The 14681-nt window shown below is 42.3% G+C and overlaps 1 protein-coding gene across 2 annotated transcripts in view; it reads right to left on the reverse strand.

The window, feature by feature from the left end:
- Positions 1–6254: 6254 nt before the first annotated feature.
- The window catches only part of CACNB4 (calcium voltage-gated channel auxiliary subunit beta 4), a 44168-nt gene continuing 35741 nt past the window's right edge, over positions 6255–14681 (reverse strand). For both annotated transcript variants that reach the window (XM_088462008.1, XM_088462007.1), the window contains exon 9: positions 6255–6515. In XM_088462008.1, the coding sequence (XP_088318134.1) occupies positions 6255–6515 (261 nt within the window). The remainder of the gene's footprint in view (positions 6516–14681) is intronic.

The raw sequence follows: 14681 nt of genomic DNA on the forward strand, positions 1-14681 counted from the left end.
TCAATTGATGCAATGGGTCTGCTGCAAACTATGAACTACCAACACTACCCACCCAACTCATGATAATGCTGCGGCTGCATATAGGCCTCCAGCATTTCCATAATGTAGGGCTTTCCATTACCACTCTAGAGGCATTACTGTATTACAGCATTGAAATATAATAAACATTTTACTAGAACTTTTGGAATTTGAAAAATAATTATTTACCATAGAACAGTGTAGTTTTATATTCAAGTCTGTTCCACCTTAATACCCCTATAATTTAGAGGCAGGTTTTTGCTTAATGCCTATTGTAAACAAGAATTAGCAGTACAATTTTCATGGACTATGATCAATAGTGACTTCATGTATAGTGTAGGAACAGTGCTGCTATTTTCATCACCCTTGGATACAACACAGATCGCCTCTACACTGTGCGTTGGATCATTTTATCCACAGGGCAGCTTTCTGTTCTATCTAAGCAGAACATAAAAAACAACTTAGCCTGAATGATATAAAATCTTCAGGGTAAACCACAGATGATAAAGTAATGTATTTAGTAAAAGTTGTCTAAAGGTAGAAAACCATGTTAAATCTGTTGACAAGCTGCTGTCTACTACCTTTGAAAACATATATGATACTTTATAACTTCCTGTAAAAGTAATTAGAGCAGTGGTTCCCAAACTGGGTGCCGTGACACCCTGGAGTTCCGCAGGGTACTTGAAGGGTTGGTGGTCCATTACCAAGTTCAAATTATTTTATGGTCATTGTGATAGGCAAAACCAGTGCTGGTGACTGTCAATCATAAAATATGTGGACAAACAAAATTACAGCCCTGTCCAACACCATATGGCTGAACCTAAGGTTGAAAGATAGGTGAAATGGGGCTGATTCAGCATTGCACATAGGCCATGACATGACAACATTCTTGATTTTGATTAAACCAAGCTTTGTTAATCCTATATTGGAACTCATATATACACTATAATGTATGTTAGATGAAAGTTGATTTTGTACTACCAATGCATATATTTGTCCATGAATATAAGGAGACCAAGATTAAAGCAATATTCTACCTAGATATTTGTGTACGAAATGCATGCACCATTAAAGCTTGCTACAAGGCCTTGGAGAAGGGACACAAACCAAAAGAAAACGATTACTCATTTCCAGACATCTCCTATAGGAGATACAGCAGAGGTGTGGGCAGATGGTCTGTGTACATGCAGGTAGCACTACCTACAGTGGGTCACATGACTGTGTATTAAAACCTCATTAACGTATGCAGTGCTGGAGTGCTACTGATGTGATAAAAATAATTAAGGCAAATATTACTTTTATCTTTAGCCATCCTACTTCTGTGAGGCATTTTACAGCATTTAATTTCAATCTCTATAGTCTTTTCTACAATATGAGACCTTACAGTGCTGTCTTGCTACACACACAAGAGAACATTTCTGTATATCATGTAGGTTGCGTATGTGCTGCAATATATGTGATAAATATATATATATATATGAAGCACCATATTATTACTCTATATAATTATTATCAATGAGAAAATGAAAGAACTGGGTTTACAATAGTTATAAGAGACGTACCTGTAGAAGCCTGCAGGGGGAAGTCACATCCCAAGTCATTCTACCTCCACCCACTTTATGACTGGCCCATACATAATTATGGGCCTCATTTACTAACGAGTTTTATCACCAAAATGATTGATAAATGTCACTGTGTATGATAAATGGTGCTCCAGCCACTCAGCTCCCAACTGTCAACTGTTAGAAAAGTGACAGTTGGGAGCTGATTGGCTGGAGCATCATTTGTCATACACAGTGACATTTATCACATGTTTTGGTGATAAAACTCGTTAGTAAATGGGGGCCAGTATATGTTAGTGATAACTCCACCCTCTTTTATAAAAATAATTCTACTATTTTTTAAATCCAATGCATGGTGTAACAATTACTTTAAATTAAGTTTTCAAAAGGGGACATGTACTAAGCCTTGGATAGAGATAAAATGGAGAGAGATAAAGTACCAGCCAATCAGCTCCGAACTGTCACATTACAGGCTGTGTTTCAAATTAGGAGCTGATTGGTTGGTACTTTATATATCTCCACTTTATCTCTCTCCAAAGCTTAGTACCTTAAGACATCAAGACCGTTGGGAGGTACTGTACATAGCGAAGAAATATTAATTGACAGAAAAATAATAATCATACAACATTAAAATGTATGGGCACTTAAAATGCGCCTGTCACTCATACTCAGGCGCGCCGAGACGGGGGGGGGGAGCGGGTACACTTTACCCGGGCCCAGGCTTCCAGAGAGAGCAGGGCCATGATGATGCATTTAAAGGCAATTGCGTGATCGCGACCCGGGCTGCACACTTCACTCAGGAAGAGGGTGTCAAGTGGGAGACTAGCCTACTCTCTCAGGGCATCCTGGAGAGCCCCCTGAAATTCAAGTAGGGAAGTATGACTGCCAATACTCAGTAAAGGCAGCCATTATGTGCACTGAGCTGATTATCAGGAGAATGCAGTTTGTCAGGATACTAAGAAACAGTGAAATCATTAGCTCAGTGGTTTCCAAACTGTGCGCCATGGCACCCTCAGGTTGGTGTCCCAGCACCAAATCCAATTATTTATGGTCAATATAATATAAATATGTGCACAAACAGAAGCGCAAACCTGTCCACCACCACATAACTGAACCTAAGGATGACAGGTAAGCACCATTTACTTCACTTCACTACATTTGTTTCTGAATTTCTCAATAACAAACTTTTGGCTTAGGGGTGCCGTGAAAACAATGCTGATATACTTGGGCGCCATGATACAAAAAAGTTTGAGAACCGCTGCAACAGCCGATATAAGTAATATTCATGAGGCCATGCTTACATTCATGACGCACTGGTTCCTAGTGAGTTCCTCTATACCATCAATATTAGTTCAGACCAGAAAATGGCTGCTTTCACTGTGTGTTGGTGACAGGCACGTTTTCATTGAAGTCATAAATATAGGTACAAATAAATAAGATGTGGTGTTTGCACTGAAAAATGGTCCAGAGTGGGTCATATCACAGGAGGGCTGGACAGTGTAATCTCATATGAACTAGCCATCCCCATGTATGACAGGACCATATGCCAGTATAAAATGATGAGGAGGCAGTTTCTAGCGTATTCACTTTCAAACTCTCTAGGCGGCTAGGAAATACCACCCAGTAGTAGAGTAAAGGGCGCCTTAGTCAAAACTTAATGGTAACTAAAATGTAATTATATTTATACAAACAACATCTTCTAAAATATAGATATTATTTGCCTTAAATATGTCATTGGTGCTCATTGATATTTTGGACCTAGGAGGATCTGGTTACTACCTGCTCCAAGATAGGAGTCACCTTGCTCCATATCTATAGACTTGAGGCATTTATGTTGTGCGATCTGTGATATTGTTTTGAGCATTTTGTCATTATTTTAGACCTGATGCATAATATATTTACACATACCTATTTTCATGCATGTAACTAGAAACAGCTGCTAAAATGGAGGACATGGCAATGTTAGTTACAGAACTCTAACTCTTTCATTCAATGGTGAATTTAAACATTTTGCATGTACAGAAAGAAAGTAATTTGCATATGTATAAAAAAATAAATCATACTTATTAATACTTTAAAACTATTTCTTTGTTTTGTGTGTGTGTTCATTACAAACCCAAAATAATTGTCATGCTGTGACTCCTCGAACCCGAGGAATATAACATGTCACACATAATGCCAGATACAGTATAATCTGAAGTTTAGCCAGGCACTTAGCACCAAGAGTAATACATGAACGCTAGTTACATTTTGCAGCTATTTGCTAGAAAAACAGATGACTTTTCAGTGTTTCTGTGAACCCACAAAAATCACAAATTACAGAAAGAGTTAATTATGTTATGTGAAAATGAGCTGCGTTCCTACTCAATACAAGTCATAGAGGCTTATTTCATAACACTCATGTATCGAGGGCAGCTTGCTGGGTTGATAATAACCCAATTCTCTCAAATGCTCAAGAAAATCATTGAAATTTGATATTATACATCACAATAATAATAATAATAATAATAGTGACATGACACTTTTATTTTCATAAAATCAACTCTGATATGTAGATAGTAATGTACAAATGTACAGTACCAGGGCCGTAGAGAGCAATGATGGGCCCAGGGGATGGGGGAGCATGGCAAATCCTGGGGGTGTGAAAGCTACAGTTGGCCCAGTATTCTTAAACATACCTGGGCCCAGGTAATTAGTACCCCACTTCCCCCTTAGCATCCCTGTACAGTAACATATAGCAACCAATACCTTTTCAGGCTACCCTAGACTGATAAAAGCTGAAATATGATATGATATGTTCCCATTGGTGAAAGAACATACAGTATATGCATTTCAGGTTATGAGATAAGCCTTTTTTAAAGTGCACCTGTTGCCTACACACTGTGGAGGCAGCCATTTTGTGCGCAGAACCAATGTGTATTGGAATACAGACTTCATCATTTCACATGAAACCAGTGACATCACTGAAAATGCACCCAATCAATTCATAGACCAACAGTACCCTCTTGGAGACCAGTTGGGACTCAAGGTGCAATCTTCTGTAACAAAACGGGAAATCAGTGACTGTACAAAAGCAAAAAAAACGTACCTCAAGGAAGTTACCGGAATGTCCTGGTGCATTTATAGGCTACATTCTGATGAATGTGGTTTTGGCAAACAAAATGGCTGTCCTTACCATATATATATATATATATATATATATATATATATATATATATAGCCATAGGAACACTTTAAGGTAGCATTCATCTATGCTTAAGTCCAATAAGCACAAGTTAATTATTCTTCAAAGTAGCCAATAGTGCCTGGCTAATCTTAACACTCAACATTAACATAATCCTGATTCCTGACTTTTCTACTTTATAAATACACAGCGACTAAACAATCATGTCTGTTTTTTACAAATAGTCAGAAATAATAAATCAGTTTTCTGCTCTAGCAAATTAATAATACTATATAATCTTATTGTACTGTAGCGCAAAGCATAGCTGTTGCAATGCAAGCCGTCATGCTGTTATTGCCAGTCTCATTTGTCAGTGAAACACAAAAAACAAGGAACATCTGAGCATTGGTGTAACTACTTTGAATAGATCAAATAAAAATTTTTGGGCCATTGAAAACATTACTTCGGAGCTCTAAGTACTCTCTCTCTACCATAGTATTATGAAGCCTGGCGAAGAAATGCATTTATATTGTATAGTAAAAATAAAAGGTATAGAGATTTTATTTTTTTATTTTTAATAAACATCCTCTTTTCTCTATCTCCTGCCCGTCAACCCACCATAATGTTGTCCAGGCTATTATTCTTAAAGTGAATGCAACATGCTCAAGTAGACTTTCTAGTCAATTTATCCAAATTCCAACAGGAATTGGCTTATAAATTGGTTCCAACTGGAACTGTTCATTTGGAATTTCCCAGTGCAGGAAATTGTACCTATACGTGCCTTGACAAGTACCCTAAAACAAAAGTACCCCGCTAATATCCTCAAAAGTCCCGGGCCGTGCATACCTGCAGAATCTTCTAAAATGGGTACTGATGTCCTTATCAATAGACGAGTCACTCTGACTAACCTACCATGCTATAGATAGGTGACTAAACCATCAATGGCAGGCCAGCTGGTAAACTGGCTTGGACAGGCCTACACGTGCTATTGATAGCACCGATTGTATGTTCTTGCTCAGGAACTAAAACCAGAGGTCCTATCAGTGAAATCTCTCTGATAGACATCCCTGTGCTATTGACTAAGTCATCATTTTGCTCTGCGAAGAGACCTCCAAGACGTGAACTGCCCAGTATTTTGAGAACTGTAGTTGAGGATCCCAAGCCCTAGACTACAAATGGATGTGTGCAATACTCCATGTAAACACATACTGCTCTAATGTAGATGTCATAGTAAAAGACCTGTGAATAGGGCACAATCAATTTCTACCTACACGTATGTATATATTTATATGGATATGGTAAGTATTTTGCCGGTGATACAGTATCAACAGATACTCCTACAGCTGGCAAAATAAAGTGGTTTGTATATTCTATCTACCTTATGTTGCTGCAAGTTATGTGACCTTTTTGTTGTCTGTTTGACCTGCAATGCATAAAAAAACAATGCACTATAAGTTTATTGGACAGCAAATTGGCCAGTGACCACTACTCATTCCCAACTTCAAAAAAACTCAAAGCCTGTGCCTGGAATCATGGCTATATCCTCCAGGGGAGCCGCGGTTCCGGTGAGGTTTATAAGTGTCCTGGTAGGAGTCGGAGTACTCTTCTTCCACAAGAGGATAATGATCGCGACTGTGTTGAGAACTGGAAGACAAGCGGTTCCTGCTTTTCCGAGCTCTTTCATTGTGATAATTCTCATCAGAGGTCATTAAACTTCGTCTCTCGATGGGGGAATTCTCGGTCGAGTGGTTACTGTGCCTCATGCGCTGACTCTGAAATAACAGTGGAATGAATACATTATTACTGGTGCTTAACATGGAATTACACCTCCCACATATTTAAAGTGTTGTAGAAGAGGTTGAATAATATTTTTTCTTTCCCTTGAAGGAAACCATGATGTTAACTCAGGAAACTATCCGGAAATTGTTAATTACAAAACTGACGTATTTCTGTAGCACTACATCTCAAAGTCTTTAGTCCTTAAGTATTTTACTCTTTTTTCCCCTGTTTTCTTTTCTTATTGAAGATCCATTACAATCGACCAGTATAAATACATACATACAGTGGTACAGATCGTATGTTGTAAATAACCGTTTTGTCAGCAGTCTATATGGGGCCAGTTTATTAAAAGAGCAATTTTCTTGGAGTTGGACCCACCAGGACATAGGTCCCCAATTAGTCATTAGACTTCATAGTAATGGAAGCTATTAAGGAGAGGCACTGAAAGAACTCCTCTTGGTCCATTAGTGTCATAGGAAGATGAGCAACCCTTGTGTCAAAGAAGGGAATTATCGCTTCCAAGTGCTATATACAGTTCAAATAAAAACAAACAAACAGGAAAAACTACAGAACCAGTTTTATAATCCAGTGACTATTCCATAATTTACCTAAAAATATCCAGTCTCATTGATTCATTAGAGCTACCAAGGAGTGGTGTCGGGCAAAATGTAGGTTCTTCAGCTATCAGGACACAGTCTAACCTGCTTAACTGTTACAGCTCTGACTTGCAAACATATTGGATGGAGCTTTCCTTCTCTCAGCTATGAAATTCAGGGGTCTATGTACTAAGCCTTGGAGGGAAATTGTCAGGCTTGCATTTGTTTTTGGACCCGGCGTCTGAGAAAAGTCTGTATGGGTGTCTGGAGGTGTGTAGAGAAAGCTGGCAGGCCTGAAGAGACCTGGCATGAGGTAGAGAACACTTCCCTGACCAGGAATCGAACCCGGGTTTGGCTGAGAGGTGCCGGATCGTACCCACAAAACCACCAGGGACTTCGGTGTCGGAGACAGGTTGCTATGTATATCAGAGTAGTGTAGCAGTAGATTGACCAGGCTTTTACTAGGATGTTACTGTAAATAATATGTAATAACACTCTTCTTACTAGTATCTGTAAACCGGAATGCTGTAGTGGTAGATCTTGGCAACATATTTACCAGGCTTGAACTGGGTTGTCGCTATAGTCCAGGATCCAGGAGCACTCAGATGGTAGTAAGACTGGATGCAGACCGAACACCGGAAACACCGGAATGGGTAGTGGATAGTGATACCAGGAACGGCACCAATGGAGCAGGAACCAGCAGAAACTCACTGTGCAGCATGGATGATATATAAACAGGCACGGTACTGGTTCAGGTAACTGGAACAGGCTGAGATTACCTGTGCAGCCAGTGGAATAGCTGCCACAGGTGTAGAACACTTGCAGGAATCCATGCAGCAAACAGGAACAAAACTGCACCAATGAAAATCCGGGAATGCAATAGGAGCACAGCATAGCTTACTCAGTAGAGACTGAGGTTAGACATTGTACTGGCGAATTGGTAGAGCCAACAGCTGGGAGATATACCCCTGGGTTACCCAGGATATGTTGAGCAGAGTCAGGTGGTACGGGAAGGCTCAGGCTGTCACTCGATGGCCACTACAGTCAGGTGATCGGGACTTGTCATTGCAATACTCTAGAGCAGGTTCTGATGTTGTCTGTGGCCTAGCAGACTGGGAAATACTGAAGCCTGTGTGTCTAGGAGAGAATGCTGGCAGAATCTGTAACTGACCCGGTGGCAAGGGAAACAGACCCAGGTTGTGACAGCACCCCCCCCTGAGGAGTGGCCTCAGGACATCTCTTTGGTTTCCTAAGAAACTTGGCATGAAAAGTGGAAATAAGACGAGGTGCATTAACATCTTCAGCACTCACCCAGGATCTCTCCTCAGGACCGTTTCCTTTACAATGGACCAGATATTGGAGTTTCCCATAATGACATTGGGAATCGACAATGCTCTCAATTTCAAACTCAACCCCTCGCTGGGTCTTAACTGGAGGAGGTTTAGGGGGAGAAGTCTGGAACCTGTTGAGAATAAGATGTTTGACGAGAGACACATGAAAATAATTGGGACTCTTGAGTGACGGAGAAAGCTGTAAACGATAAGCCACTGGGTTGATGATCTTGACAAAAAAGAAAATGGACCAATGAAACGAGGAGCAAACTTCATTGTTGGTACTCGAAGTCTGATGTTGCATATAGATAGCCAAACATGATCATCCACCTTAATATGTGGAATGGCCCTCCTCTTTCTGTCAGCAAAGGTTTTGACAATCTATGTCCATAGACTGTCAAAAAGAGTGTAGTTCCAGATGAAGTGTGGTATGAATTGTTATGGAAGAATTTGGCCCATGGCAAGAAATCAGTCCAATCATCCTGGGAGGATGTAATATACATGCAGAGAAAAGTTTCTAGGTCCTGGTTAACTCTCTCAGTCTGCCCATTAGATTGCGGGTGATAACCTGTGGAAAACTTTAGCTGTATCTGTAGAGCAGAGAGATCGCCAGAAATGAGCAACAAACTGTGAGACAATTTCTTTGGGTAATCCGTGAAGACTAAATATTTCGTAAGTGAAGGGCTGAGTGAGACGTGGAGCTGGTTAGGGGTACAAAGTGTTCCATTTTTTAAAACATGTCTACCACAACCCAGATTGGTGGTACAGCCCTTAGAGGCTGGGAGGTCGGTAATAAAATCCATGGATATATGGGTTCAGGGTTGTAGTGGAATGGGCAGAGGCTGTAATGGTCCAACAGGCAGCTGACGAGAAATGTTATGCTAGGCACACTGAGAGCATGAGGATACAAATTCTTGCACATCAGAAAGCATTGATGGCCACCAATAAGATCTTTTGATAAGTTCCAAAGTCTTTTTAACGCTTATATGGCAGGAGAACTTGGAGGCATAAGCCCATAACAATAGTTGTTTGCGAAGTTCAGGAGAGACAAACGATTTCCCTGGAGGAGGCGTGACCACATCATCAACAGCGAAAACAGTGGGGATTAACATTGGATACTGTTCAGGTACATCTGATTCATCCGCTGGGTTCATGGTCAGAGATAAGGCATCTGCCTTGCAATTACAGGACCCTGGACGGAAGAAAATTTTGAAGTCAAATCGTGAAAAGAATTACGTCCACCAGGCTTGTCTGGGCATGAGACATTGGGCAGTCTTTAGAAACAGAAGGTTTTTGTGGTCGGTAAATACAGGGATTGGAAAGCGGGCTCCTTCTAGCAGATAACGCCATTCTTCAAAGGCTAATTTGATGGCTAAAAGTTCTTTCTCATCAATGGGGTAGTTCTTTTCAGCAGGCAGGATTTTTTTTAGAGAAGAATCTACAAGGGTGCAATTTATCCTCGGATCTCTGTGATAGAACTGCCCCCACTCCTTCTGAGGATGCGTCCACCTCAAGGATGAAGGGTTGAGTGATATCTGGCTGGCTAAGTACAGGAGCTGAAATAAATGATTGTTTTAGCAGCTGGAATGCTGACTTTGCTTCAGGAGACCACTGCGTTGGGTTGGCACCCTTGCGGGTTAATGCAGAGATAGGAGCTGCCAATGTGGAGAATCCTTTAATACATTTTCTGGAATAGTTGGAGAAGCCCAGGAATCTTTGAATGGCTTTCAGAGAATTGGGTCCAGACCAGGAGAGTACCGCTGTACTTTTTCAGGGTCCATCTTGGGGCCGGCACCTGAAATGATATACCCTAAAAAAGGAATATCTGGTACTGGTTAGCACAAAGTCTTCGGAGAACTTCTTTCACTTGGTCATGATGAGAGACTAGGTCAGTGGAAAATATAACAATATCAACTAAATATACAACCATGGAATGAGACAGGAGGTCACGGAATATTTTGTTCACAAATTTTGAAACACTGCAGGGACATTGCTCAGACTGAAGGGCATGACGAGATATTCATAGTGCCCATCTCTTGTATTAAACGCCGTCTTCCATTCTTCATCCTCTGGAATAAGGATCAGATTATATGCACCCCTTAAATCCAGTTTTGTGAAGACAGTAGACCCATTTACTCAGTTGAAGAGCTCTGTGATTAATGGTAATGGATAACGGCTTTTGACCATGATTTCATGGATAACTGTTTTTGACCACTGTAGTCAATACAGTGGCGAAGTCCACCATCTTTTTTTTTAACAAAGAAAAACCCCGCACTGGCAGGAGAGAGTGATGGATGCATAAATCCTTTGTCAAGATTTTGCTGGATGTACTCAGACATAGATTTAGTTTCAGGCACCGATAATGAATATGTACGACCCCGGGGAGGTGTTTTACCAGGTAACAAGTGTATGGGGCAATCCCACTCCCTGTGAGTGTCAGCCCCTGTGTTTGCTGAAAACATCTAGAAAGAGATGGTATTGGGATGGTAATTTCTCTGCCAGGGCAGCATCAGAAGACCGGATAGGTACCACTTTTTCCAAACAGGTTTTAGCACAACTCTTACCCCAGGACAGAATGTGCATGGTAGACCACTCAATTTGAGGGTTATGTTTCTGCAGCCATGGAAGTCCGAGTACAATAGAGTGAGTGTCTTTTGGAATAGACAAAAAGAATATTTCTTCAGAGTGTAACGCCCACACCTGGAGTTTAACAGCTGAGGTGCAGTGAGTGATGGAGCCATGAGGAATCAAACTGCCATCCACAGCTGACAGTGAGACTGCATGGGACAAAGTCTCAGTGGGTATATGATGCTTAACAACATAGTTTTTGTTCTAAAGTTCTCAGCATCACCAGAGTCCAGGAGAGCAGAAAGGGTGTTACGTTTATTGGAAAAAACTAGAGATGTGCGATTCGGTTTTACTCGGATATGTTCAGATCTCAAAAACGGCATCATATTGGCTATCTGGCTGTCACGTGATTTGGATAGCCAATAAGAGAAATCTGAACTTACGATAATTTGTCGATAAGAACCGAATAAAACCAAGGCCCTCATTCAGACCCACTCGCGAGCGGCTGTGCGCTCACAAGTGGGTCGATGGTCCCCACTGCACATGCGCACGACGGAGGGAGCTCCGTCTTGCGCATGCGCGAGACCCGACGAGCGAAGGACTTTCCTTCGCTCGGAGTGTCTCATCAAAGGGGGCGTGCTGTCGATGGTGAGTGACAGCACGCCCCCTTTGGTGGGCGTGCCGGGGGCGTGCCTGCCAGATGGAGGCGTTCGTCTGAAGCCGGCCCCACTGACATCAATAGTGATGTCAGTGGGAGTGATTTTGGCTCTGATAGAGCCAATATCACTCCTGGCCTTGCGGTTGAAAAACCCAACCGCAGGCTTTTGCTCACAGTTTCGATGGTCGCGATGGTCAAGACCATCGCGACCATCATCCTGCACGCTCGTATATGCTGTGGGTGGTGACCCACAGCTATACGAGTGTCCAGGAGGACGCTCCATATTAATGGAGGTGGGCCCTGATTCAGAGCGAGCGCTCTGGTCAGAGCGTCCGGCTCTGAATCAGGGCCCAAATCCGTACATCTTTAGAAAAAAACAAGAGTCACAAAAATCACAGAGTCAGGTTGTTTGGGAGAGGGATGTAATCCTCCTAATCTTTTCCCTCTCTGAGACGTTAGGAGCGACCGTTTCCCAGTCGTTTGGTACATGAGGAAATCATATGCCCAGCTTCACCAGAATACAAACATACATTTGACCGACGTCGCCTCTGACGTTCCTCAGGAGAGAGACAGGATTTACTGATTTGCATGGGTTCTTTATTAACTGGAGTTTTAATAGAGGGTGATGGGGGACCACTGATTTTTCCCACAGGAACACTCAAGGAGGCATAAGTCCATTTTAGTGCACAGAAGGATGATATCTGCTAACTTAGATGGATGATCACGAGTCACCAATTCGTCTTTGATTCTTTCAGAAACTCCATTCCAGGATGTGGCTACAAGAGCTTCCTCATTCCACCGTAATTCTGATGCTAGTGTCTGAAATTGTACCACATACTGCCCCATAGTTTTACTGCCTTGGCGTAGCTGTAGTATGTCCATAGCTCTTCCAGGCTCATCAAATATCCTACGGAAGGTGGTAATAAAGTCAGTATAGGAGGACAGTAGTGGATCTGATCGCTCCCATAATGGGGATACCCAGTCCAGAGCTGGACCCAATAGCATAGATACAATATGGGCAATTTTTGTTTTATCCAATGGAAAGTTGGTAGGTTGCAGAGTAAAGTACACATCACATTGATTTAAAAACTCGCGGCATAACTTGGGGTTCCCAACAAATGTATTAGGAGTGGGTAGGTGAAGTCTGGGTGCAGGTGCAATAGATGATGCAGGAGGGGTAGGAACTCTAGATCCTGCAGCAGAGTTTAGAATCATATCCTAGCGGGTGGAGATTTCCTGTAGACAGTGTACCAGCTGGCGACTTGTCACCTCCAGACCCTCCCGACGTCCCGCAATACTGCTAAGGAGGTATGGTGATAGACATATTCTTTCGGATCCATGTGGCCAGTACAAACTGTCAGGCTTGTATTTGTTTGTAGACCCGGTGTCTGAAAAAAGTCTGTATGGGTGTCTGGAGGTGTGTAGAGAAAGTTGGCAGGCCTGAGGAGACCTTCTGGCATGAGGTACCAACACTTCCCTGACCGGGAATCGAACCCGAATCTTGCCGGTTCGTACCCACTAGACCACCAGGGACTTCTGTGTTGGAGACAGGTTGGTATGTATAGCAGAGAAGAGTGTAGCAGTAGATTACCCAGGCTGGTACTGGGTTGTTACTGTAGACAATATATAATAGCACTCTTCTTACTTGTATCTGTAAACCGGAATGCTGGAGTGGTAGATCTTGGCAACATAATTACCAGGCTCGAACTGGGTTGTCACTGTAGTCCAAGATCCATGAGCACTCAGATGATAGCAGGACCAGATGCAGACCAAACACTGGAATGGGTAGTGGACAGGGATACCAGAAATCTCACCAATGGAGCAGGAACCAGCAGAAACTCACTGTGCAGCATGGATGATATATGAACAGGCATGGTACTGGTTCAGTTAACTGGAACAGGCTACGATTACCTGTGCAGCTAGTGGAATAATTGCTACAGGTGTAGAACACTTGCAGGAATCCTTGCAGCAAACAGGAACAAAACTGCACCAATGGAAATCCAGGAATGCAATAGGCACACAGCATAGCTTACTCAGTAGAAAGCGAATTTAGACATAGTACTGGTGAATTGGTAGAGCTAGCAGCTGGGAGATATACCCCTGGTTTACCCTGAGCAGAGTCAGGTGGTACGGGAAGGCTCAGGCTGTCACTCGATTGGCCACTACATTTATGTGATCGGGATTTGTCATTGCAATACTCTAGAGCAGGCTTTGATGTTGTCTGTGGCCTAGCAGGCCAGGAAATACTGAAGCCTGCGTGTCTAGGACGTGACAGAGAATGCTGGCAGAATCGGTAAGTGACCAGGCGGTAAGGGAAACAGACCCGGGTTGTGACAGAGATAAAGTTGACAGTGATAAAGTACCAATCAATCAGCCCCTAACTGTCACTTTACAGGCTGTGGGTCTCATTTATCAATTAGTTTTATCGTTAAGTATGATAATGGTGCTCCAGCCAATCAGCTACCAACCGTCATATTTCCAACAGATGACAGATTTGGATCTGATCGGCTGGAGCACCATTATCATACGCACTAGTTTTATCACTCATAGTGAATGATAAAACCCATTGATAAATGAGGCCCTGTGTTTGAAAAATGGCAGTTAGGAGCTGATTGGGTGGTACTTTATCTCCGTCGACTTTCTCTCTCTCCAACGCTTAATGGTCTATTTACTAAACCTTGGATGAAGATAAAGTTAACGGAGATAAAGTCGCAACCAATCAGCTCCTAACTGCCATGTCACAGGCTGTGTTTGAAAAATTACAGTTAGGAGCTGGTTGGTTGGTACTTTATGTCCGTTCACTTTATCTCCACCAAGGGTTAGTAAATAAACCTCTCACTACATAGACCCCATAACTTGGCAGTAGTAGGATTTAGGGAACGGCCTGCTACTTCCCCCTCTCTAATATAGTCAGGCATGGACTGGCCTGCCGGGGAGTCGGGGTATTCCCCGGTGGGCCCCACTAACTCTAAGCCCCTCCCTTTATTACGGGAGGGTGGGGCTTAT

This window comes from Taudactylus pleione, unplaced genomic scaffold (assembly GCF_031769625.1).
Source record: "Taudactylus pleione unplaced genomic scaffold, aTauple2 ptg001137l, whole genome shotgun sequence".
Classification (NCBI taxonomy): Eukaryota; Metazoa; Chordata; class Amphibia; order Anura; family Myobatrachidae; genus Taudactylus; species Taudactylus pleione.